Below are 27,029 nucleotides of genomic sequence, written 5' to 3'. Positions count from 1 at the left end.
CGGTGAGCATATTAAAAAAAAATCAATATAATGCCCTTATACTTGGGAGTATCAAGAAGAAAAAGAAAATAATCTATAACAAAATAATACACATTTTAATATTTAAATGACTACAGAAGGTCTAGTGAGGTGGTCAGATGTTTACAACTGGTTATAATGAATAATTTTATTATCTTATTTTATTTTTAATGTTTATGTATTTTGAGAGAGAGAGAGAGGGAGCGAGTGAGCAAGGGAGATGCAGAGAGAGGGAGGGAGAGGGAGAATCCCAAGCAGGTTCTTCACTGTTAGCACATTGCCTGATGTGGATCTCGGACCCACGAATGGTGAGATCAGATGAGCTGAGCTGAAACCGAGAGTCAGACGCTTAACCTACTGAGCCACCCACACATCCTGAGAGTGAAGAAATTTAGAATAACAGAAGGAAGGCAATAGTTTCCTGAATATTGCCATCACCTCTTTTTTATATTCGGTGTTTTAAAATTTGGCTAAATAATATATCTTTATAGAAACACACACAGAATCACCACACATGCAAGAGCTAACAGGTGCTGACTGAAAAAGGGATGCTGTACTCATAGTGTGTGTACCACACACGACAGGTGAAACAATTTTCTGTCATGATGAACCTTTCCCGGTAAAGTTCTGAGAAAAGTGCAATTTTTTCCTCAATGTAGACAATAATTGCATTCCTGGACAAGTCATAATTATATTAAAATTGTGCAAAAAAATATCTTGTGTTTCTATATAAAATTAAATTGGGTTCTAAGCTCAGAGATCAGCAAAGAGGTTTTTCACCTACGAGAATATCCCACAGAACCTAGGAAAGACATTCAGGGTTTATGACAATTCCTTAGAATGTGCTGTCCCAAGAAAACGAGAATATCTAGCATCCCTAAATATCTAGCATCTACTGCTCACTAAAAGTCAGTAGCAGTCCCAACAACATTACACACCACAATCCCCACCCAAATTTTCCAAAAAGCCCCCTTGGAGTTAGTCCTTTTCCTATAGGAGACCCACTATCATTTAGTGTCATTGTGAAATCAGTCACTAGGTGGCAGCATATGCCAACGTATTAACTAGTTTTGATGCCCTTCCAGCAGTTGAGAACTCCTTGGGACCTAAGCAAGACTGTGACTGGAGGACAAGAGAACTTCACATTTATTTATGATGTTTGATTTCTACCACTACAAAAAAGATGAATCAAACACGACAAAAATACTAAAAATAGATGTGAATAATGACATGAAAATTTTATTTTTCCTCTATTTTTACATTTAGTTTTCCCTTCTTGAAGGGTCAGTCAGCAGAAATATCTAGACAGGATATTACTAAACCATCAGTTTGCTTCCATTCAGGCTAGGAGAACAAAATCTGGGGAACAGAGACTCCCATTAATGGTTAAAAGTAACGTAAGGCTTCTGATATCACGTCAAGTCGCAGGAAAGGAAACAACGCACCTGTCAGGGAGTACAAGAAGATACCACAGGGAAGGTGGAGCCTGAGTTAATCTTTAAGATCAAGTGGGAACAATACTGGTGTATACTAAAAGGCAACGAAACAGTACTCATAGCTAACATGTTATTAAGATTCAGAGTTGACAATATTCTTCCACATGTTTTATTCAAGTTCATCCTCTCGCATTGCTGCTTACCCTTAACCAGTAATGCTAAAAGTGTGGTCTGCCAACTGGGGACCGTTACCTGCACCGAGAGACATTGAGACATACAGACACTGAGTGAAATGTTTATAACGACTGGCCAATTTTCTGTCTGTTGACCACGACAATCACAAAGTGGGGCTGTGTTTTTTTCCATTTTAAATGTTCATTTCTATTGCATTTTACCAAAATATCCATCTTCAATGGAGTGAACACACACACGCGCGCGCACGCATCTACCTAAAGTTTGAAAAGCACCATCTCCAGAGCACCGAAACAGCCAGAAGGCACGAAGCAGGTGAGCACGACAAGGCTGGAGGAGAAGGCTTACTACATTCAATAGCTCCCAACTGTAACAAGCACGCTCATTACATTTTATTTAGTCCTCCCAACAACCCAATGGGACCAGTAGTGTGATCTTGACTTTACAAAAGGGGGCCAAAACTAGGGATGATAATGAACCTGCCCCAATGGAGTCAGGAATCAAACCGAGGTCTGTTGGACTTTTCAGCCCTTTTCAGATCCTCACACTGGTTTAATCACCATGTCAGTGCCCATGTCTTGTCTAGCAATACCTAGAGATCACAGACTATTCTGGAACCAGTTGCTTTAGAGCTCACAGACTCAGCACTGGTGCTCACATATCCTCAGGAGCAGGACCAATCTTTCCCTAAGTTAGGAAAAAGGGTCTGTCGTCTAGCTCAATAGAGCACAGTATAGCTCATATGTCAAAAGAAGGGTTGAAACAATGATAGCAAACCAGTTCCCACTTCCCGTAGACATACACACACACACACACACACACACACACACACACACAGAAAACCCTTCTCATTGAGCAAAAGAAATAAATTCTGCTGTATCTCACTGGAGTGGTATGAGGTATTTTCCTGACTTGAATTTTTTCCCCCTTATGTCAAGGTGTTTTTCTAATCATAAACTTTCATGATAAAAGGTTTTTATCATAATTTTTATCATAAATCATTAAACAATAAAGTATTTTACAAAAACATACTTCTTTTAATTTTTAATTTTTGGATAAAGAAAGTTGCCTGAATTTAAATGAAAACGCAACTAGATTTATAGGAAGAAAAAACAAAAGACAATCACAATAGTGATACAATTTACAACACAGAGTCAGCGTTTTTGGATAAAACAGTGTTGAACACTCGATACTTAGAAATGTGTAATAATTTTTTTTCATTTTGCACTTTCAAAAAAGATTAAAAACATTATATAAAAACAGATTTAGGGAGGTCAGTTCTGCACTTCTCTTTTCTTCATTTTTTTTTTAAGATTCATTTTACTTTTTGAGAGAGAGACAGCACACATGTGTGTGAGCCAGGGAGGACAGAAGGATAGAGAGAAGAGAAAGAGAGAGAGAGAAGCTTAAACAGGCTCCGCACTCAGAAAGGAGTCCAACATGGGGCTTGATCCCATAACGCTGGGATCATGACTTGAGCAGAAATCAAGAGTTGGAAGGATGCTCAACCAACTGAGTCGCCCAGGAGCCCCACTTTTCTTCATTTTAAAAGCCCACTAAGAATTAAAAACAATAATTAGAGATAACTTGAGAAAAAGTGTTTTGCCTTGTACCAAAAACTCCTCATGGAAAGTATCTGGTAAGAATTTCTTCTCCTTCCTTTCTTTCCTCCTCCTTCTTCTTTTTCCTCTTATTATTAAAAGCAGTAAAGACATTAAAAAGAACAGCTAGTGAACACACATCAGGTACATGAAAACCTTACATAATGTTATTAATAAGGCACACAACATCCCCATAAGGTAAGAATTATTATTCTTGTTGGGAAATTGAGGCCCAGAGAAGTAAGTAACTAGTAACTAGCATAAATTTGTAGAGTTAATAAATGACAGAATCAGTATAGAAACCGCACGTTCGAGTGTGAAGTCCATGCAAACTCTTGATATTCTATAATATAGGATTAAAACATGAGTGACAGCCAGCTGTTAAACTCATTAATTCTGGGACCACTGCTGATGTTATTTTTATAGTTTATGCAAAATGAAGCTCTTAGAATCACATTCACTTAGAACTATGTCTTGCTTGGTCTACATTTTTGTCATGGTCTATTTCAAAAGTTAAGAAAATTAGATAATTTCTTTTGGTGAAAGAATTACCTAATACCTTGGTGTTGAATGCACAAGGTGGTGGGACAATTGTTCTTTTTCTGGAGTATGGCTCAGCATAACGTTGAGGATCTACAGACCGAGGGTTCAAGGGCTGCCTAACTGACTTTCCAGGTATGAAATTTAGGCAAATTACTTTACCTTTCTATGCTTAAGCTTTTCCACTTGTAAGTTGACGATAAGAACACCCAACTCTCAGGGGTCAATTAAATAATATAAACAAAGTGCTTAGCACCATGTAAAGCACAGAATAAATGTTCAGTGAATTGTGTAAGTTAGGTAATGAACTTGCAGAATGTCGGAAAATGCTACAATTATCTTCTTTAAAAACAAACGACAAGAAAACAGAACAATAAAATATAATAAACCTGCAGGATTGTGAGTATAAATATTCTTGAATAGCAGAATTGGTATAAAATGTACAAAGAAGAGAATTTGTTATTCGACAGACCTCTCATTTTCATTTTTATTCTGTAAACTTACTACAAATCTTCAGTTGAAAGATTGTCTTTCCATACAGTATTCACTAAAAAAAAAAAATTCACATTTACTTGTAAAGGCTCAGAGACCTGTATATATGCAAAAATTGTAAAAAGTTGCAAAAACCGTCGACAAACAATATCCCTTTAGTACAATGACCACTACCATTAGCATTACTGTTTTCCTCCAGACCAGGCTCTGACCTTGCATGAGACTGAATAACAGGACATTTATTTGGTATTAGTCAAAGTTCCTTCCATCCTCCCTGTAGACAATACCATCATATCCTCGTTTTAAGAAGCAATCTTTTAACAACACAACTCTGAAGCTAGAGTGTCCTGGGTTTGATTCTTCTTGCATTTATTACCTGCTTGCCTTGGACAAGTTACCCCATCTCTCTCAGCCTGCTTCCTGATACAAAATGAGGACAATACCCATTTTATGATTTGTCACAAAAATTAAAGAATTTCTTCCTCTCTTTCCTCTGAGGCATCTTTAATGCAGTAGAGGTCAACAAGTGGTAGCCATAATTATTTTTATTTTGTAAAGGAAGAAACTGAGGATTAAGCACATTTTCATAGGAACTTATAGGCGTGGAGCTAGATCCTAGCTCTGCGATTCCCCGGCCAGCGTTCTTTAGTGATTACACCATAAGGTAAATAAGCTATCTTCGGTGAAGGGCATTGGGATGAGAAGAACGCCTAATTTCACCAACCCCTGCAGTGACGTGTATATCAGTATATCCTTCATTGTTCACTGTCGAGCTATTTCATTATTATTTTTACTCTGCCAATTTGGAGCACAGGCGGTATAATAAACATACCTTTACACTTGTTCGGTAACCTCCTAACCTTTCCCCAAGGTCCCAGGGCAAGTGCTCTGTGGGTAACGAAAAATGAGGTCACCTACCTAGCCTCCACCAGCACACACGATGCAGAACCGGCGCCCCGCCCAGATGTTTATATTTTCCTCCCTTGGCCCCGCCCCCCGACCACGCGGGGCTCCAGCCGCCGCCCCAAGCTGGAGTTCCTGGAGCGGACTTGCCTAGCGCCTCAACCTACCCACAGGGATTCCCTCTCTAGCCAATCGCATTTGAGCAACGGGACTGCCCCTGACAAAGATGGCGGGGGAGGCCTCCGTGAGGGCAGGCTGATTTAACACCCAAACCCACGGCGTCTAGGGAAGACAGTGGTAGTAGCGGCGCGGCCCGACCATGGAGGAGGGCAGCAGCGGTAGCGGTGGCAGCGGTGGCAGCGACAGCAGCACCGGTGGGAGTGGTGGAGCGCAGCAAAGGGAGCTGGAGCGCATGGCTGAGGTCCTGGTCACTGGGGAGCAGCTACGGTAAGGCGTGGGGCAGTGCCGGTGGGCGCGCGGTGGCACTACCAGCCTGTGTCCGCAGCAGTCCCGCGCTCACACGCTTGTGCCTCGTGCCTGGGGACTCGCGCTGGGCTCCCGGACCGCTGCGGGCGCGTGGGCGGTCGGCGTTGCGCCCTTGCTTAGCTGCTGCTGCTGCAGCCCGGCGTCCGGCGACGCGGGACTGGCGCGAGGCTCCCCAGGCGGACGCATGCGAGCCGGTGGTGCGCTCTGCGCCCCGGCCCCGCAGCTGCAGCCCTGCGCTCGGCAGACGCGCAGGCACCCGCCGCGCGCTCCCTCTTCCTGGGCACCTGGGCACTACCAAGGCCTGCTGGCTGCCAGCCGACCCCTAGTCTATCCAGTGAGCGAGGGGTGGGCGGCTCCAAGCCGTTTGCAGCCCCAGACTCTTTAAGATGAAAGGGCCAATCCAGTGATCGCCTTCACTTGAGGTTTTCCTTTTTGCTGGCAAGCCCTGCTTCACTCCCCTGACCCTCCGCGTTTTCATCTGTAAAATGAGGCCGATCACCGGATCCCCCTTGAAGGGGTCTTGTGGGGGCTAAACCCCAGTTTCTGAAAAACTACCTATCACTGAATTGGCACATCCTTATCAATCGTCATTCGGGTCCGCAAGGGGGCGTGGAGGCACCTTGCTCCGATGCCCTGCTGCTGTGCCAACTCCCCTAGCGCGCACATTTTGGAGAACAGAGTCCACCGGCCCTAGGCTGCTGCAAGAATTAAGCATTGACGGGTCTCATCGCGCCGAGGACAGGCAGTGAACCCCAGATCTCCCCCTTAACATTCGCATCCCATCCAGGTCCTTGGATTCATGTTTGAGTAATGTACTTACACGGTCTGATCGGTTCCGCAGTTGCCCGTGGTGTGGTCATAAATCAGTTTGCCAGGGGAAAAAAACCTGGCTCTGAAATGTTGTGGCCACAACTTGCGTGCCTGCCCCTGGCCCAGCTGGAATGAGGCGCTCACCTCTTCCTTCTAATGCTTGGCCTGAATCTCTAGGCTCATTTTGGTTTGAAAAAGCTGTGTTTCAGGACCTGAAGGAGCAGAATCTTGCAAAGATCCCTGAAGGTTTTTAGTAACCACCCTGCTTGCAGCCTTAGATTGAGGAAGTAAAATTTTGGAAGTCAGTTTGAGTTTAACGTTACAAAAGGCAAACTGCACATTTCTGTCCCTCGATGATTTTTTAATATGTAGTCAAAATTCAAGGGAATAAAAGCTTGTTTTTCCTTCATCAAGAGCATTTTCTAATTGAAAAAATTAAAGCTTTTCAGATTCAATCTGAAACACTTGCTTTTGAATAATTTGCTCCTCATTATTATATCACCTTTTTAAAAGTCCTCAATTTCATTTCTTTTTAAATAATAAATTGCAGGGTGCCTCTCTTTGTCCAGGAAGCACTGTCTCCTTCAGGATGCAGCTTAAATGCCCCTTCCCTGGGGTCTCCAGAGCAGTTGTTACTCCCCTCTTCCTAACACCCCTCTGCACTGCAACAGGTTTGAGAGCTGTGCTTAGCCTGTTGGAAAGAAGATAGAAGGCACTGTCTCCCGGCGCCTGGGTCAGTGGGTTAAGTGTGGGAGTTCTGCTTAGTTCATGATCTTGAGGTTCTTGAGTTCAGCATAGAGTCCGCCTACTTCAGATCCTGTATCTCCCTCTGTCTCTACCCCTCCCCCACTCGCACTCTCAGTCTTTCTCTCAAAATGAATACACATTAAAAAAAAAAAAAAAGACCGTCTTTCACTCTCACTCAGGAGGTGGGCCTGGGTTTGAATTTCTGCTCAGCCACTTTGTAGCCAATAACTACCCTGAAGTTGTTTTTGAGGCTGACATTTAGAGTGAATCTTGAGTTTGCCCTTTACTAGTGGGAGATCTTAAACCAGTTACTTAACTAAGAATGGTGGGCAATAATGGAGCCTACCTTATAGAGTGTTGTGAGGGTTAGATGAGTTAGTGCTTAGAACACTGCCTGGTATATAGTAAGCACCATGTCAGCGTTGACTATGGTAGTTCTGCGACCTTGGACAAGTTAATTCACTCCTCTTTTTTTTTTAATTTTTATTTTTTGTTTATTTTATTTTTAAGAGAGAGAGAGAAAGAGACAGTGAGAGGGGCAGAGAGAGAGATGGAGACAGAATCTGAAGCAGGCTCCAGGCTCTGAGCTGTCAGCGCAGAGCCTGACATGGGCCTTGAACTCACAGACCGCGAGATCATGACCTGAGCCGAAGTCGGACGCCCAACCGACTGAGCCACCCAGGCCACCCAGGCGCCCCAGTTCACTTCCCTTGAGCCTCTGTTTCCTCATCTATTAAATGGAAATGAAGAGAAGCACTTAATGGGTTGTTGGGAGAATTTGCCCCTGAGCTTCTTGTGTTAATGAGCATTCAACAAATGGCTGCTGGAATTAATCTGTATTGTTGGTCTCTGTGCGTCACCACGTAAGACTTGGAGCCAAGCAAGATCTGGCAGGAAGGGTTGGGTGGTGGTTAAGGACACAGGGTATAGAATCAGGCTGCCTTGATTCTTATTCTGCCTCCACCATCTAATAATTTTGTGACTTTGGGGTCAGTTCACTCTCTGGGCCTGTTTCCACATCTCTTAACAAGAATTTTGTGAGGATTAAATGAGATGCCACATGTGAAAGGCTTAGAAAATGTTCACTATTTAATTTTACTTTGGAAAAGCGTAATCACTGCTTTTTAAAAGTCTCAACCATGTTAGTACTGTGTCTAGCACGTAGTAATTACTCAATAAGTATTAGAATGACCGGTGCATATGACTGTTCTACTGTAATTACAGATGATATATTCAGAATTTAGGGATTTTTTTTTTAAGTTTATTTCTTTTGGGCGCGCCTGGGTGGCCCAGTTGGTGAAGCATTTGACTCTTGGTTTTGGCTCAGGTCATATTCTCATGGCTTCATGGGTTGGAGCCCTGCGTCCAGCCCTGAGGTTCTGAGCTGACAGTGTGGAGCTTGCTTGGGATTCCTTCTCTTTCTGCTCCTCCCCTACTCACGCCGTCTCTGTCTTTCTGAAAATAAATATATAAACTTAAAAAAAAAAGTTTATTTATTTTGAGAGAGAGAGAGATAGTGCTGGGGGGGGCGGGGCGCAGAGTGAGTGGGGGAGGGGCAGAGAGAAAAAGAGAATCCCAGGCAGGCTCCACACCATCAGTGCAGAGCCCCATGCGGAGCTTGAACTCTGGAACCATGAGGTCATGACCTGACCCGAAGTCAGATGCTTAACCAACTGAGTCACCCTGGTGCCCCCAGAATTTAGGGATTTAAGTATGCCCTGGCTTCTTCATTACTGGAGGGACCTCTCACGAAGGGGTGGGAATGCCATCGTTGCTGTCACTGTCACAACATGTTCATACATCCCTAGCTGCTTTTCCACTGATTGTGGGGACTTTACCATGTGCCGGCTTCCTACCTCTAACTGCTTCACAGACACGCAACTCCCTTTTGCCTTCTCTTGCTTTTCCACTGCTTTTTTGGTCATCAACAATAAGGCAGTAAGGAAAGAGGACACCAAGGATTGGGATTTGAGATAAAAAACTCGGGTTCCAGGCCCAGCTCTATACATCTTACTTATTTAATATTTATGAAATATTATAATATTTAATGTTTATTAGACACATATATGTATATATTTAAACTTCTATTCCCTTGGCCAAGTCAGCCGCTCTGGGCCTCTGTGCTCTTACCTGCAGAATGGGAACAATAATACCCTTCCACATAAGATTTGTGTTGGTGGATCAAATGGGCTACAATATGGGAGGGAACTTTGTAAAATAAACCATAAACCAAGATTAGTTATCATTGTTATGATTATTGTAAGCTCCAGATGTGAAATTGAGGGCTGACTCCTCAATCCTGACACTTTGAAAGGCAGTTGGTTGCATAAGGACCTGAAATGAATTAAAACTTCCTTTTCCAGCCTGACTGCGGTGACCTTTCCCTATTGTCTTCATTCTTTCCCTTTTCAGAAAAGATTTACTTCCGTGTTCAATGTATTTTTACGGTTTTGCATCTTAAAAATGCATTCAGATACCACTTCATGCCAACAGGATGGCTGTAGTGAAATAGTAACAAGTGTTGGCAAAGACGTGGAGAAATTGGAACCTTGAAACACTGCTGGTGGACAAGTAAAACGATACAGCCACTTTGGAAAACAGTCTGGCCTTTCCTCAAAGATAAAACATGGAGTTAACATATGACCCAGCAATTTTACTCCTAGGCATATATTCAAAAGAAATGAAAACATATGTCCACATAAAAATTTATACACAACTGTTCACAGCAACATTATTCACAGTCGCTGAAAACAACAACGCAAGTGCCCATCCACTGACGGATGGATTAACAGTGTATGGTGTATCCGTGCAATGGAATGTTATTCGGCATAAGAAGGAATAAAGTACTGATACATGTTACAGCATGGATAAACTTTCAAAATATGCTGAGTGAAGACAGACACAAAAGGCCACATATTGTATGACTCCTTTTACATGAAATGTCCACAAGAGGCAAATCTATGGAGGTAGAAGGTGGTTGCCAGCAGCAGTGGGGAGGGAGAACGGAAGATGAGTGCTGATGGTTCTAGAGTTTCTTTTGGGGAGGAGGAAAATGTTCTACACTTGATGGTGGTTATGATTTCATACCTCTGGGGATATACTTAAGACCATCTCATTATGTACATTAAATGGATGAACTATGTGGTATGTCACTTATATCTCAATAAAACGATTACAAAATAGATTTGGATGAAAATTTTTATCAAAGAATGATAAAAGGCAAAATATTAGATGTATTTACATAAACTTGTGCTTTTCTGATTGACGAAAGAATGCAGTGATATTTATCACTAACTCAATAACACATTATTACCACACCAGATAGAACTGATATTTTACATATATATTTTTATAGTATTTTTCTTGATACAAAACAGAAAAGGTGCCATAGTCAAGAAAATCTTAGAACATTCCTAACTTGAAGATAATTAACCATATATAAATCATTCATGAGTAGGGTGTCATATTATGAATTTTCAAATCATTTGTTATTTTTATGTGTTCTATTTATGTCTTTTGTCTTCAAATTTGTCCGTGCAGTCATAACTGTGACACTAATTAAGACATCCAAAATACACCTCATGTTTCTTCTCTAGGATAATCGCAGAGATACTTAACAAGAAAGTAGTTTGTGATAGAGCGTTTAAATAAAGAATCCCCAATAATATTACTGTCCTCTTTGTGGTAACGGTAGGCGTGGTAATAATAACAATAATACTCATTTATATGGCATTTATTACCTACCAAGGAGATGGAGAGATATCTATATATCTGTAGACATTTATATGCCATATATATACATATATATATATGTATATATATGTGCCTTTAATCTTTATAGCAACTCTATGTAGAAGATAATGCATCACCCACATTTTACAAATTTGAAAACTAAGAAACCAAACATTTAAACCAACTGGCTATAGGTTATCCGGCCATAAAGTGGGAGAACTAAAAGTACCTGTTCTTAGGCAGGATGCTAGACTACAATTTAATGATGTCCTCAACTAATAATTTAAAGGGTTGCAAAATGTAATGATGAGACAAATGTAAAACGGAATCATGTGTATAAGACTTGTCACATTCTAGCATGACTGCTTTTTGCAAACACGTAAGCAGACAAATGATTTCTTTTCCATTCTGTTGGGAAAAATTCAGTGTATTTCTAGAAGTGTTTATGTTTTCACAAGACAGAGTGGTCACTTCCTCTACTATTGAACCGGGTCTTCCTTGCCATGTGGTTTTGAAAACTTAATTAGAACTCCATTCTGAATCTGTAATCATTTTAACGGGAAGATGAATTGCAGTTCACTACTTTGCCGGCTGTGAGGATGCAGGTGGGGCGGGGAGGAGAGTTAAGAAGGTGATGAGGAATGCTTAATTAAGAGAGAAAACGTTTCAAGCATTCCAGTTATGCTCCTCTACCTAGACTAAATATGCTAATTACAGCAATCTCATCCAATCACTAAATGCTGGTTCCCTACAAGCAATTTACTAGGCAATGTATTTTAGCCAAATTGTAGGAAATTGTAGTTCTTTCAGATTGTTTGATGTATTTGCCTTTTTGCTATAACAGACTGCCTTTCCAGACTCTTACGGCCTTGCTATTTATTGCCTTTTTCAAAAAAAACACGTTCAATAAGTGTTGAACTGCTTCCTGAATTTGCTTTGCAAATGTTAATGCAGTGTGCAGGTATGAAGTAAAAATCAGCTCATCGAACAAAAATCAAGCTATAATAAACAAGAGGTGAGGAATTTAGAGCATGCCGAATAGAAAAAGGACAAAGAGTCCATTTCATTGCATTTTGAACACAAAGAATTTTAAGGTTGGCCTGGAGATTTTCTTAGGGGGTAGCCTTACTGAAAGCCATTACTATGGAAGCTTAGCTCTATCAGACACTGTAGATGAAGGGAATAGCCGGAAACTACCCCCCCAGATGCTACTACTGAAGTCTAGAGATCCAAAAAGAAGGAGAACACTTGTTTTCTTGTATTCTTCAAAACAGCAGAGATATCCTGGAGTCAGGAAATTATTGCCTGTTTGCATAAAAAAAAGGGGAGGGGGTTATAGGAAACAGAGTCACTGTATTTGGAATCAATGCAGAGAAGCCTAGTGTAGGGTGTTAAATTGACTTTGAATCGGAGGCTCCTCCAACATACAGACCCTGTTCCTGTGAACCTCTTTTCCGCTTCACAAACGGGATGTGAGGGCAGGGAGCAGAACCCTGGTACATAGCAAACCCTTGGTAATGATTCGTTTCGTAACCTGGAGAGAGCGCGTGAAGGGACTTTGTCACTTGCAAAAAACATCATGCAAATAGAAGGCATTTAGTAAGTGCTCAATAAACGATTATGGAATTATTTTATATCTTTATGCACTTATTCATATGTAAACCTTTTTCTGAAATGACTGCTGTTAGCTGTGTTTGAATAATATATTTGTGTTCCTCAAAAGCCAGTGCTGATATTTCAGTTATGGCTTCCGTCTTTTGGAATCAATAAACTTGAAAGTAAGTTAAATACATCTCCAAAGAAGTGAATGGAAGGGGAAGGAAGAGCCTTCTCTCCTCTTATTTCCAGTATTCATTTGTATCAGGAATTCACTTCCCTTTAGTAAGTAGTGGCTCTTAAATGGTTGGTTTCTGGGAGTTTAGTGATTAGGAAAAGACTGAGAAAAACAGCGATCAGCCCTCTTTATACACAGTGGGTCATCGCACTTTTCTATCCCCCTCATTGTCTACTACAGAGAGGTGGAGTCTAGATCTGAGATCCTTGTGCCAGTATTTATCAGCCTTAACCAAACTTGGAAGCTTATGTCAGTGACTCTTTTTGTGGATCATTATATACTTGAGGGACGATAGTGGAGACAGATTGGGGGCAGAGGATTTAGTAGGCCAGACGGCGTGCTTGCACACAGCTGTTCCTGGTGGCAATGCCAGCAGGGGCCATGGGAGCTATTTTTTCAGGGCTGGCTGCGATGGTTCCATCTTGGAAGAGTTCAGAGAGAACACTGACCTACCTACTCAGGTCTGCACAAAGAATCACTTTTTTTTTTTTTTTTTTTTTTTTTGGTGGCTTTTGGAATAATTTTAAAGGTGGATGGGAGAGATGAGATGAAACAAGAGAAAACACACCCAGCAGTGTGGGACAAGATGTTCTTTTGTATCTGTGGTTTTCAGATTAACAGCTGTTGCTAGGGTGTGGCAAGTGGGGACACATGCCAGGGCTCTCCAGCTCAGGGGAGCCCATGGCAGCTGCAGAGGAGGTAAGAAGAGGAGGGAGTCAGCAGCTAGTGTCATCAGAGAAAGTCTCAAATCTCTCCACTCTTACCCCTCAGCTGTGACTTGTGGCTCTCTGTTACTGGCGGTGGTGGTGGTTTGCTTACTCGTTTTAATGCTGACGACACAGTCTCCTGGGGATACTTGTATCTACCCACTTCTGATTCTGATATTTACCCGGAGATTACTTTTTTTTTTTAACAAATTAAAAAAAATTTTTTTTCAATTTTATTTTTGAGGGAGAGACAGCGCTAGTGGGGGAGCGGCAGAGAGTGAGGGAGACACAGAATCCAAAGCAGGCTCCAGGCTCTGAGCTGTCAGCACAGAGCCTGATTCGGGGCTCGAACCCACGAACTGTGAGATCATGACCTGAGCCGAAGTTGGACGCTCAACCGACTGAGCCACCCATGAGCCCCCAGAGATCCCTTTCACTGAGGAAGCTGTGGCCCAGCACCCACCTCCATATTGGCCCGATTGGATCATCCAGCTCTGTGAGATGGTAAAACCATTACTGCCACAGAGAGTCTGGAGCTTTGTGGGGAGATCAGGCAGGATTCAGAGGACCAGGCCCAGCACAGCAGCTACTCTCATCTTGCCTTAAAGAGTGAGAAACAAATGAGCATTCTGATGAGCACTCTCTCCTTACGAGGGAAAGTCTCGTTTCATGCTATCCTGTTTTCATTAGGGTTGGGTTAGTCACTGCATTTTATTATGTGTGAAGCTTGGCCATTTCTAACAAGCTGTGAAATTTTGAAAGGCTATTCTGTGAGTGGTGTCTTGACAGAAAAAGCAAGGGGGATTCGGAAGGGGACAGTGTAGAGATACAGAATTATGTGCCGTTCTTAAGGTGGTCTTAGGCTTACCCGTCTGTGATACTTGTGGCAAGAAAGATGCCATTACCCTGCCTGCCTTGGGTCCCCTTGGGAAGAGGGGAGATCACAGCTGTTGTACTTTGGAGAAAGGTTCATTGAGTGTTCTGGAGATAAGCTCCACGTCCTCTGCAAAAGGATATTATCTTGTTCTTCGTACGAGAATATATGAAAGTTCATATATACAAAGCAAGTATGTTAAGAAAGGATTGTTTTTGGGCGCCTGGGTGGCTCAGTCGGTTAAGCGGCCGACTTCGGCTCAGGTCATGATCTCGCAGTCCGTGAGTTCGAGCCCTGCGTCGGGCTCTGTGCTGACAGTTCAGAGCCTGGAGCCTGTTTCAGATTCTGTGTCTCCCTCTCTCTGACCCTTCCCCGTTCATGCTCTGTCTCTCTCTGTCTCAAAAATAAATAAACGTTAAAAAAAAAAAATTTTTTTTTAAATTTAAAAAAAGAAAGGATTGTTTTTTTTCACGTTAAAGAAGAGTTTAGCACATATTTCTTTTGTGTATCCTGAGTTAGTTTGCTATTTAAAATGCAATCCTCTTATAAGATTTGCACACTATTTTCAGGCACATACATTGAATGCACTAAAGTGTGAATTACTTGGATTGTAGAAGTGCTGTTTTGCTTCCCGATTCCTTTTCTCTTCCCTAAGAGAAAAGAAGAATGGAGTAAACTTGGATCTTCTTTTCACCGAGTTGTTTTTAAAGTTCTACTTACCTTTTTACTCTCTAACTTTTCCATAAATGAAAGTGACTTTCACAGAATATAGTCACTGAAAAAAGCAAGGGGTTAGTCCTGTGATGATATAGGACTGTTTTACATTGAGGTGTAGAGAGCGCCTTATATTACATTTAGCTAAACTACAATAAGGTAGATAAAGCAAGACTTTACCAAAGCTCCTACTTATTGTACTGGTTTTTTTTCTTGAGAACTGACTACAAAAAGCAGTTGAGGGGATGAGGTTTTAAGGCAGTATGATCTAATGCATAAGCATGATTCATTTTCCTTCACATTTATTAGAGTTGATTTTTAAAAAAATTTTTAATGTTTATTTTTGAGAGAGAGAAACAAAGAACAAGCAGGGAAGGGGCAGAGAGAGAGACACAGAATCCGAAGTGGGCTCCAGGCTCTAAGCTGACAGCACAGAGCCTGATGTGGGACTCGAACTTACAAACTGCGAGATCATGACCTGAGCCGAATCGGACGCTTAACCGACTGAGCCACCCAGGTGCCCCAGAACTGATTTTGTTAATGACTGGGTTGTAGAATCTGACAGTCAAATGTAACAGTGGGTAGAACCGAAGCTATCGTGGGGGAGGATGCACAGACCTTGCTGCCACAATAAAGGACACTTGTCCTGCTGCCATACTTCTAAGAGCTAAAAGATATCACAAAAGTATTTTAAGAATATCCAAACATAAAGAACAAGACTCAACTAGAACTTTTTCCTGCCAACTATTTATCATGAAAAGTTTCAAACATACAGGAAAGTTTAAAGAATTTTACACCTTATCTCCACCACTTTGATTACACAATTAACATTTTACCATGCTTGCTTTATCACTTAACTGTCCTTCTGTCCGTCTTTCTGTCCAACCATCGATTCATCTTATTGTTCTTAGGCACTTTGGACTAAGTTGCAGACAATAATATACTTCCCCTAAAATCCTCAGCATGCAGTTTACTAATATTCTGTATTTCCTGAACAAACGAAGACTGGATTTGGCTGCCATCAACTACCAGCAAACGTCTTGAGCTTGGATGGTTTGGTACCATCTTAACTCACAGACTCACAAGATATTACAACAGAGCAAAGCTCTTCACTGGTGGGTCTTGGGCTTACCCATCTGTGATACTGTGGCAAGGAGGATGCTTTTACCCTGCCTGCCTTGGGTCCCCTTGAGGGGAGAGGGGAGATCACAGCTGTTGTACTTTGCAGAAAGGTTCATTGAGTGTTGGGGAGATAAGCACAATGTCTTCTGCAAAAAGTAATTTGGGCACGATGAAAAATCAGTGAAAATTTTTTGAGTAGAGTACAATGTGATTAAGCCATAATTTTAGAAGAAATAAAGTTCAGAGCAGGGAGCTTATACAGAGAAGAAAGTGTCTACAGAAAAGCCACAAGAAAGACACAGCATAGGAAAGGTTAGGAGACATTGATATACATCTTGGACTCTGCTCCTTTCTACATAATTCCTCCTGAAAACCTCCCCATAATGGTGATTACATGTTCCGTATCCAGATACTTCCTCCTTCATCCCCTACCCCTCACCACCCTCTGATTTGGAAGATATGCCTCTGGTGTTCAGGATTCCCTCAGTGATAGAAGTAAAATAGAACTCTCAAGATACGATTGAAATGGCAAGTTTAGGTTCAAATTGCAAAGAATGATTTCTGTATCACTTGGATTTTGATGACTTTCCAAGGAACACCTCCATCCAGAGAGAGCCAAAGCTGTATAAAAGTCATCTCTTTGTTTAAGCAAAGCTGTTTTCGGGATAATTAAGAGGCAGCCTTTTGGAAAAGTTGCAAAGCATTTTGTACTTACATAGCTCAACTAAAAAATATCTTTCGTGTCACATGTTCAGTATATTTTGTCAATTTTCCCCCTCCATTCTCCGTAAATTGGAAATGGGAGCTACCTTTGGTTACCAAGAAGGCAGGTGTTCTCACACTGGTAATATGGTTTAAGTTTATATTTCAGTGCATGTTGTGTTGACTTTACAATAGTGACGGGCATTGATTTCATACTGCATCTTACCATAAAGATAACTAATAGGAATAAATCCAAATAAAAGTTGGTTTTATTCTCAGATAATGTAGCATGAACTTAGTCTTTTATTCTTCAAAATGGGTGGCATATGTACAAATGCAGCAAAACTTTTGTACTCAAGTATCGATAAGAAACTGTGATATCAAAATGTGATTTTTCTCTTTCGCCTGTGTTGACTACAAAAGAGAGCAGCTCCAGTTAAACCATTGAGAAGCATCCATGAAATCTAAGAAGCTGGGCCTGGAGCCAACACATTTGTCTACTTGCTTGCCACTTGCTGACTATGCACTAATGAGGGCGTGAAGCCAAGGAGGGCAGAGTCTGATTACTCAGGGCCTCATTATAATTTATAATTACACCTTTCAAGGGAAGGTGTAGCGGTTAGGGCCCGGAATTCCTTACAAACCACCTTTCCGATGCACCAGGGTTTGTTGAGCCATTTTGTTTATTATGGGACAGAATGGTTTGATTGTTTACATGGTTAATTAACCAGAGAGAATCTCTTCAATTGTCTTCCTGTTCGCTCCATTTTGGGTGTTTTGCTGCTAGATAATGTCATTTCCAAAAGGGGAACACAGAGAAGGAGAGGAAGTTGGTTTGGCTATTTGTCAGCAGTTCTGGAAGAATGTTTACTCAGGGAGGAGTTTGAAAACTGTGAGAATTTGGGGGCTTATCTGGACATTTTTGGTTCTTTTATGTATCTGTCCCATCTATATTCTAAGGTTTCCTGACTGAAGCCAGGCCTCTGGAGGGTCCCTGGGAAGGTTCTTGGAGAGTGGGAGTGGCCTCTTAAAGGTCTTCTCTCTCCCAGTTCTTGAGATTCGAAACATCTTTCACAACTTGTAACTGTTCCACGTCACCAGTGTTCCTCCGTTGAGCATATGGACGCATATGGACAAATGTGTTCGCCTCTGCCAGAGAAAACTTCTAGTAGCCAAGAGTCAGTGTGTTCTTTATGAGCCTCTAGGTGTATGGATAGGGGAGGGGGGCTGGGAGGAACGCTAGCATCAGCAAAGCAACCATACTCATAGAATCTAGGATACGTTTGGGGAGACCGTTGCAATCTTTATTGGTAGCTTATGTGAACGGAAATTTCATCATAAAACTTAGCCTGGCGGTCCTTAAAAGGACATCCACCTATATAATATGACAATTTGTTTAGCTTTGTAGCAAAAACTGCTCTTCTTGATAGAGCCTAGCAACAGTTATTTAATTACATTGTCTGGGGGGTCCTGGGAGATGGACCTTCATGGGGATGATAGTACAATAGGTAACAAAGAGAACACTTATTTAAAACGATACTGTAGTCTATTCAGACAATTGTTCCAAGGTTACTTTTGGCCAATTCAGTTAGTCACTTAAAACCACATCTGCAAGAAGGCGGACATTTTATGGTATTAGACCAGGAGTGCTTGAGAATCACATCTTATCTGTGTGGCCTAAAATGCCTCTCATGGCAGAAGGGATTGTTAATGTGAAGTATGTGTTTCTCATAGGGCAGGTGTTTTCTTCTCTGAGGGCCCTATGTCCTAGTGTGATAATAATTTTTCTGGAGAAGGGTCAAGGTGATTGATGGCAGGCCTGTCTTCCCTTCCCGTCCAGAATTTTGGGAATGGGAGGTGTAAGCAAAAGCTGGCACCTTCCAAAAGGAAGGTCCAACTGCTAAACTTCTTCTTCCAGTGACTTAAAAAAACGGCTCCTTCTCTTGCTTGGAGCCTTCCCGCATCTTACACGCTTCCAGCAAGGCCTCTACAGCCCTTTCTGTTTTCGTCTCTCTGGTGTGGTGAGGGGGGTGAAGGTGAATCCCAAGTATGGGTTAAGGAACACTTTTACTAGAGACCCATAGGTGGGAAGGGCCAGCAAGAAGGTACAGGGCCTTCCATTCCTCATTATCCTACAAGTTGGGCATGAGCATGAAGCTGCCTGACATGTAGGATGTTTCTATTCCATAGGGTGGGCCCTGTCCCCAGGCCACTCGGCCTTTCTATAATGCACACATACTGTGAAGTCAGGCACCGACGAGACCAAGCTGGGAAACAGCAGGTGCGCAGCACCTGGAGACCTTGGGGCCTTGTTTGAAGTTGTGGCCAGGAAGGGCCAAAGTCCTGGTGACAGCTGGGTTTGGGTGAAGCCACTCCTGCTGGGGAAAGGCCAGGCTCCCGGTCTTAGCCAGCTCACTGCCTGGCAAGTCAAGCTGGGCCTCTGAGGTCACCTCCACACATCCTGCGTGGCCCTCCACAGGTGACTGATCTGCGTTCTTCGGGGTGAGGTACGGTGCCTTATTTATTCCTAGGTCCAGAACTTCCATGCCTCAGTCCAGGAAGAGGCATACCATATTTTAATGCTGCAAGTGCATTTTGATTTACTCTGAAGTTTGGAAACCACCATTTTAAATGTTACCTTATTTTATAAACGAGGGTGTTTAGTTCAAAGGTTAAACTAGGTTATGTCTTCTAACCTCTGAGTCCTTTTAATTGCTTAACATTGAACTTCCATCTGTTTTCCTTCTGCCAAGATAGATGGATAAATCATCCCTTGGCAGTGGGTTTTAAGTTTCATTGCTGTGCTATTTACTGTGATGTTCATTGGTTTTGTGTTATTCTGATTTTCTTTTAGCCTCCCCAGTAAATAATAACAAGAGTAATAACAGTAATAATAACCAGTATTTACTGAACCCTACTGTGTGCCAAATAGTGTGGTAAGCATTTTACATGAATTATATCATTTAATCTTCCAGTAGATATCATTAGTTCCATTTTAGAGATGGAGACACAAAGCCTTAGAAACAAGTTAAGAAACTTGCCCAGGATCACAAGACCAGCCAAATGGAAGAGCTGGGCTTTGTAACACACTAGTGTTCTGTCAAAAGCCAGACCCTTAGAGTTTGCAGGTTGAAGACACAGTTGGACTCAGCCTGAAGCCATTGGAGCCTGAAGGTCAGGGGCAGAGAATGCCTCAGCTGTTGTGGATGTGGAGCCTGGACCTTTGAAATTGGACTTGTTTCAGGACATTTGCATCTATGCTGAGTAAACATTAAACATTCATACACAATAAGAATTATATCAACTATATACATGCAATTGATGAATAGCAATGTTAGTATCTGTAAAATTTAAAAAAAATTTTAATGTTTATATTTGAGAGAGACAGAGAGACAGAGCATGAGTGGGGGAGGGGCAGAGAGAGAGGAAGACACAGAATCCGAATGAAGCAGGCTCCAGGCTCTGAGCTGTCAGCACAGAGCCCAACGCGGGGCTCGAACTCACAAACTGTGAGATCATGACCTGAGCCGAAGTCCGATGCTTAACTGAACCATCCAGGTGCCCCAATACCTTTAAAATTAATGAAGGACTATTTAAAGCTACAAAAACTTGGCTTAGTTGTGTGAATAACCCGCTATGTACACTATGCCGTATGCCTAAATACCAGAAGTATACTGATGAAATACGTCAGATTGACTTTTGTGTGTCTTATCCTAAGATAATAGTAAATATGCTTCACCTATGGATTGTTTATTAACCAGAAATGAAAGTTTTGGAATGTGAATCCAGCTGGTCATACTTTAGGCTGTGAGAGGAAACTTATTTATTGATGCTTTTTTGTGGCATGGAACTCTAGGAAAATGCATATCCCTAGGCTTATGTTTTACACATAAGGAATAGATTAGTCAGTAGAATCTCATGCAAGCAACATTTGAAATGTTCCAAATATTATTTGGTACATTGTAGCCTGAGAGCTCTTCAAGGTATTGCTCAATTTCTGTTGAGAGCCAGAATAAATTTTTACTTAGTTAACTATAGATCTTTACTTTAGACCCTTATATAGAGCCTTTGATTCATTGGTCTCAGAGTGTAAGTTGAAATAGCAAAATAAGCCTGGGCATTTGGTTCCAGACCCTCTCTTGCTTCCTTTGTAGGAATGGAGAAGACAATAATTTTATGATCGTAACTGATTTTTTCACACTAGACATTGAGATTTGGTGGAAGAAGGGTCTTGTAGTTTAGATGGTGATTTTAGGATTAGAAGAATGCAGAACTCTAAGGGTTGGGGAATCTTGGATTCAAGACAGAGTAAGTAGAAAGATTTTCTATGCTATCGGGGGATATGCAGGCTTAATGCTAGAATTTTCAAGTATCCTGAGACAAGACTTGCTTTAGCAGAAGACGGGAAAAGGACTATTTAAAGGGGATTATGCAATCTTGGCATGGGTTCTTGAATAAATGGACTCTCAGGAGATTCAGGGGCTCTAACTCAGCGCTCTTGTTGACTAAATCAGTTTAAAGTTCTGTTTCCTGCAGTGCCTGGGTGGCTCAGTCAGTTAAGCCTTTGACTCTTGACTTCAGCTCAGGTCATGATCTCATGGTTGTGAGATCCAGCCCCACATTGGGCTCCACACTCAGTGCAGAGCCTGCTTGGGAATCTCTCTCTGCCCCTCCCCCACTGGCATATAGTCTCTCTCTCTCTTTCTCTCAAAATAAATAAATAAACATTAAAAAAACCACTTCTGTTTTCTTTTCTATAAAATGGGAAGATAAATAGGGTCCTTGAGGTAACATGCATGTAGAGTACTTAGAATAAAGCCTAGCACGTAGGGTAATAGTAATAGTAAATAGGTCAACATGACTTGGAGTTAATGTTCTGGAAGCACATTTTCTTCAGTTATGAAATGAGAGTGTACACATTTATTCATGATGTCAAAAACATGAAATTTTATTTTATTAAAAAAAATTTGTTTTAGAGAGAGAAGGGGGGTAGGGTCAGGGGAGAGGGAGAGAGAATCTCAAGCACGCTCCACACTCAGCTTGAAGCCCATTGTAGGGCTTGATCTTGCCACCGTGAGATCATGACCTGAGCCAAAATCGAGAGTCAGTCACTCAAGCAACTAAGCTACCCAGGTGTCCCGAAAACATGAATTTTTTTTAATGTTTATTTTTGAGCAGGGGGTAGGGGCACAGAGTGAGGGAAACGAGGATCAGAAGCTGGCTCTGGACTGACAGCAGACAGCCCCACGTGGGGCTGGAACTCACAAACTGGGAGATCATGACCTGAGCTGAAGTCGGATGCTTAACAAGCTGAGCCACCCAGGTGCCCCCCAAAATATGTGGATTTTTAAATGATGCATGAAAATCAATTGCATATGTTGGGAACAGGCAAAAACTATGGCTAGTGGGCCATCTCTGGCCCGCTGCATGTTTTTGGAAATAAAGTTTTATTAGAACACAGCCATGCCCCTTCATTTACTGCTTTTGTACTGTAACAGCAGAGTTATTACAAATGAGACTGTATGATCTCCAAAGCCAAAAAATATTTACTGTTCGGTCCTTTATAGAAGAAGTTTGCCAACTCTTAATATATATCTAAGAGAGAGAAAGTGTGTGTGTTGGGGGGGGCGTGGGGGATGTGCATGGTTGTATTAAGGAGCACCTACTAGAAGCTGGTAACATTCTTCCAAATGAGAGATGAGCATTTTGCAAATTTATAAATTGACTTTGCGAAGCTTTGGTGTTTATTACTTTTGTTTACATTTTTTATGAGAATGATTTTTTTTAATGTCTATTTATTTTTGAGAGGGGGGGAGGGTAGAGAGAGGGGGAGACACAGAATCCAAAGCAGCCTCCAGGCTCTGAGCTGTTCGCACAGAGCCCGACACGGGGCTTGAACTCACGAACCATGAGATCATGACCTCAGCAGAAGTCGGACACTTAACCGACTGAGCCATCCAGGTGCCCTCTTTTGTTTACATTTTAAAATACTTACATTTTGGGGTGCCTGGGTGGCTCAGTTGGTTGAGCGGCCGACTTCGGCTCAGGTCATGATCTCACGGTCCATGAGTTCGAGCCCCACGTCGGGCTCTGTGCTGACAGCTCAGAGCCTGGAGCCTGTTTTGGATTCTGTGTCTCCCTCTTTCTCTGACCCTCCCCCGTTCATGCTCTGTCTCTCTCTGTCTCAAAAATAAATAAACGTTAAAAAAAAAATTAAAAAAATAAAATAAAATAAAATACTTACATTTTATAGTAGGAAACTAAGTTTAGAAACATTGCGATAATTTTGATCAAGTGTAGAGAATTGAATAGCCATATGGAATCCTAAACCCCTTGTTTTCTGATCATTTTCCCCCCATGATGAAGGCCTAATACCTGTTGCACAGAACATGACATTAATAATGTATATGCAGTTGTAGACTAATGGGTGTTCTCTGTGCAATCTTCCTTTTGGTAAAACCCATATCAAGACTGCATGTTGCTATTTTTAACCAAATGTGAAAAGCTGGCTTTATTTTCCCCTATCTTTTTAAAAATCTTCACCTCACCCTCTGTCAGTCACTATAAATTTAAAAATAACGTTGTAGGCATCAAGTCATATTATTTTTTAATTCCTCCTTATCTTGTGATATAATGCTTTCTTCATTTTGTCACACATTGAGTCGCTCCTTGTTTGTATTTATGTATTCACGCTTCTTCCTGTCACTAGAAATGTTATTACTTAGCTGACTGACGCTACGTACCTGGGAGTCTCTTCCCCCTCTGTTAGTTCTTGCTCGTGGTCTCAGGACCTAATCTGGAGCTGAATGAAGCCTGAGGAAGGAATGACCTACTCTGTTCATTCATTTCCATGTCTTCTCCTAATGAGAGAAGTTGTCTATCAGGTGGACGAAGAAGACTGCATGCACGCATTCAGACACTTCACAGAGCCTGAAAGCAGTTAATGCTTTAAATCTATGCACGAATCTGTATGTATTTAAATAGTTGAGAATCTCAGTTCAATGTGTCTTTGGTCATTGGCAATTGGAATGGCTTATGCTTTTTTTAAATGACAAATCTGTTATGAAACAGCCATAGTTTGTACCTACTGAATCACTATATGGCTCTTGGAAAGTTACTAGCCTGCTTCGAGAGCACTGTTCAGAAGTTCTTGGAAGTCTCTGGGAATCTCCTGCCTATCTCATTTTAAATGCTTTTGGTAGTTTCCTGATTCCTCAATGAGACTCCAGAGCATATTCCCAGAGGTACACAGTTCCTATATTTTCCAAGCTTCCTACTTCAACCTTCTCTTGCATTTGTGGTAGCCTCTATATCCTAGGATTCAGTGGAATCCTCTTTTTCCTAAATTAGCCAGAATTAGTTGCTGTTTCTTATAGCCATTATTGACATAGAAATTAATACTAGGAATGAGGTATATAAATACTATGTGATAAAAATTACAGATATCTATTATACTCTTTAATTTTTGCTCAAAGCACAGAATTGGGGATATTAATATAAAATTTTTGCCGGCTTTAGAGTGTAAACAAAGGCTTATACTGCTTGGTATAGAAAATCATCTTATGATCAAAACAATCATCTTATGATTTGCTTGCATTTGTATAGGCTTTAATACATAAAAATATGTCGGATTTCTAACAACATTTGTTATATAGATGGCTGTCTGTTACTGTTTTGATGGCTCTCATTGTATCTCCACTGTTCTAAGGATAGGGTAGACTATAAACAAAGGCTTATTGATTGATCCCTTATAGAAAGTGAAATGCTTTTAGTTTCCAAGTAATGAAATTTCATTCTCCCCTTTCTTACTTTAAAAATAGAGAAACTCCCCCCCCAAAAATAAAATAAAATAAAATAAAATAAAATAAAATAATAAATAAAAATAGAGAAACCCTCAGGTTGTAGGAATTGGACTTCTCTGTGCTTTGGAGTAAGAAGCAGGGAGTATTTTATTTAATTGATTTCATTTGGTTGTTTTCAGTTTTCGATATTTTCATGGATAAGGACACTTGTGTAATTCTATTGTGAACCAGTTAACATTTTTAGATCTTTTTATATTTAGTCTGTCACTTCAGTACACTGTTAAAATTGCTAAATATTTAGGTGCAGACATAAAATCTCATTTCAGAGTCTGCTGATTGATTGTGTCATTGCAGGTTAGATGACATGAAAACATATGAATATTTGTAGCTTTCACAGGTGCTATTAGAAAGATATGGTGAGCTTGGCCTCATGAATTTACAGCAGTTATTAGTTGATGGTCAGATGCCTTCAGAAAAAATTCGCATGGGTCACACTGGGAGCCTTTGGTCTGTAGAGTCACATAGACATTTTCTGGGTGCCATAAATATATAAAAAAAGTCTATTATTTCTATAACAATTTTTCTTTCCCTTTATATAAGTTTTGTGATGAGTTTTTGTGATACAAATTATGAACGCCAGCTAACCTTTAAACAGATGCAATGAAATTTTATATTTCACTGAGCCTGGGCGGCTCAGTCGGTTGGGCGTCCAGCTTCCGCTCAGGTCATGATCTCGCGGTCTGTGAGTTCGAGCCCCACATCGGGCTCTCTGCTGTCGGTTCAGAGCCTGGAGCCTGCTTTGGATTCTGTGTCTCCCTCTCTCTCTACCCCTCCCCCACTCATGCTCTGTCTCTCTCTGCCAAAAAATGAACAAACGTTAAAAAAAATTTAGAAAGAGGTATTATTTTTTATTTTTTTTTAATTTTTAATTAAAGTATAGTTGACATATAATATTATATTAGTTTTGGGTGTACAACAGTCATTTAACAATTATATACGTTTCAAAATGCTCACCATAAGTATAGTTACCATCTCTTGCCATATAAAGTTATTACACTATTTATTGAATATGTTCCCTCTATAGTCATTTTCATCCCTGTGGCTTACTTACTTTATAACTGGAACTTTGTATCTCTTGACCTTCTTCACTTATTTTGTCCATCTCCCCATCCCCTTTCCCTCTGGCAACCACTGATTTGTCCTATATTTATGAGTCTGTTTCTCTTTTTTGGTATTATTGTTTGTTCAGTTGTTTTGCTTTTTAGATTCCACGTATAAGTGAAATCATATGATATTTGTCTTTTACTGTCTGACTTATTTCACTTAGCATAATATTCTCTAGCTCCATCCATGTTGTTGCAGATGGCAAGATCTCATTCTTTTTCATGGTTGAGTAATATTTCATTGGATATATATACCACGTCTTCTTTACTACTCATCTATCAATGGACAATTCGGTTGCTCCCATGTCTTGGCTATTAATAGTAAATAATGCGCGATAAACATAGGAGTGCATATATCTTTTCAAATCAGTGTTTTTGTTTCCTTCAGGTGAATGTCCAGAAGTGGAATTACTGGGTGCTTCTATTTTTAGTGTTTTGAGGAACCTCTGTACTATTTTCTAGAGTGGCTTCACCAATTTACATTTCTACCAGTGGTGCACGAGGATTCCTGTACAAAGAGGTATTATTGATTCTTAACATTGTAGTGATCCTTAGCCTGTGAGATGAGAACATGAGTGATTATTTTGATTCCAATTTCGAGGTGAGGTGGTTGGCATGAAGTCCTGTCAGTCTTCCTTGTTCATTGCCATGTCCAAAACGTTCAGCCCAGAGATGGGTACCTAGTTGACACAGAGTGAAAATTCGCAAAGTGGCAAAATAAATGCAGCTCGGAGCGATAGTCCGTGGCTTGGCCACAGGACATACGGTTACTAAGTGATGGAGGCAGAGCTCAGATTTAGGGAATTTTCATTCCTCTCCAGGTGGGGTCCAGAAAACTGGAGTAGTTGCACCACGCACACCTAAGCCAAGGTCTTCCTGAAAGGTTGACCATACCACAGTTGGCCGACACTTTGGCTCCAGGGCATCGACATAATCAAGTTGTTGAACCTCAGGCTGGAGGGACCTTGGTGGTAATCTAATTCAGCACTTGTAAATGACTGTTTCTCAGCCATTTGACTCTGTGCCAGAGCAAGAAAGGAACTGACGGTCTTGGCTCCCCTCCCCATTCTCTGCTTCCTCGTGCGAACCCGGAAAGTCTGTGTGGGGAGTCAAGACAGTCTCCTTCTCTGGAGACCGAGAGGCTCTGAGGTAGT

The 27,029-nt window shown here is 41.3% G+C and overlaps 1 protein-coding gene across 2 annotated transcripts in view; it reads left to right on the top strand.

The window, feature by feature from the left end:
- The first annotated feature begins 5,264 nt into the window (after positions 1-5,264).
- Positions 5,265-27,029, top strand: part of DEPTOR (DEP domain containing MTOR interacting protein) — a 169,638-nt gene continuing 147,873 nt past the window's right edge. Inside the window, exon 1 of one of the 2 annotated variants that reach the window (XM_049632971.1) lies at positions 5,265-5,629. In XM_049632971.1, the coding sequence (XP_049488928.1) occupies positions 5,502-5,629 (128 nt within the window). In that variant the 5' untranslated portion in view covers positions 5,265-5,501. The remainder of the gene's footprint in view (positions 5,630-27,029) is intronic. The other variant, XM_049632970.1, reaches the window with a different exon arrangement.

The sequence above is a fragment of the Panthera uncia genome, chromosome F2 (genome assembly GCF_023721935.1).
Source record: "Panthera uncia isolate 11264 chromosome F2, Puncia_PCG_1.0, whole genome shotgun sequence".
Classification (NCBI taxonomy): Eukaryota; Metazoa; Chordata; class Mammalia; order Carnivora; family Felidae; genus Panthera; species Panthera uncia.
The sequence above is the reverse complement of the archived record's forward strand: the minus strand, read 5'-3'. Positions and strand labels throughout refer to the sequence as shown.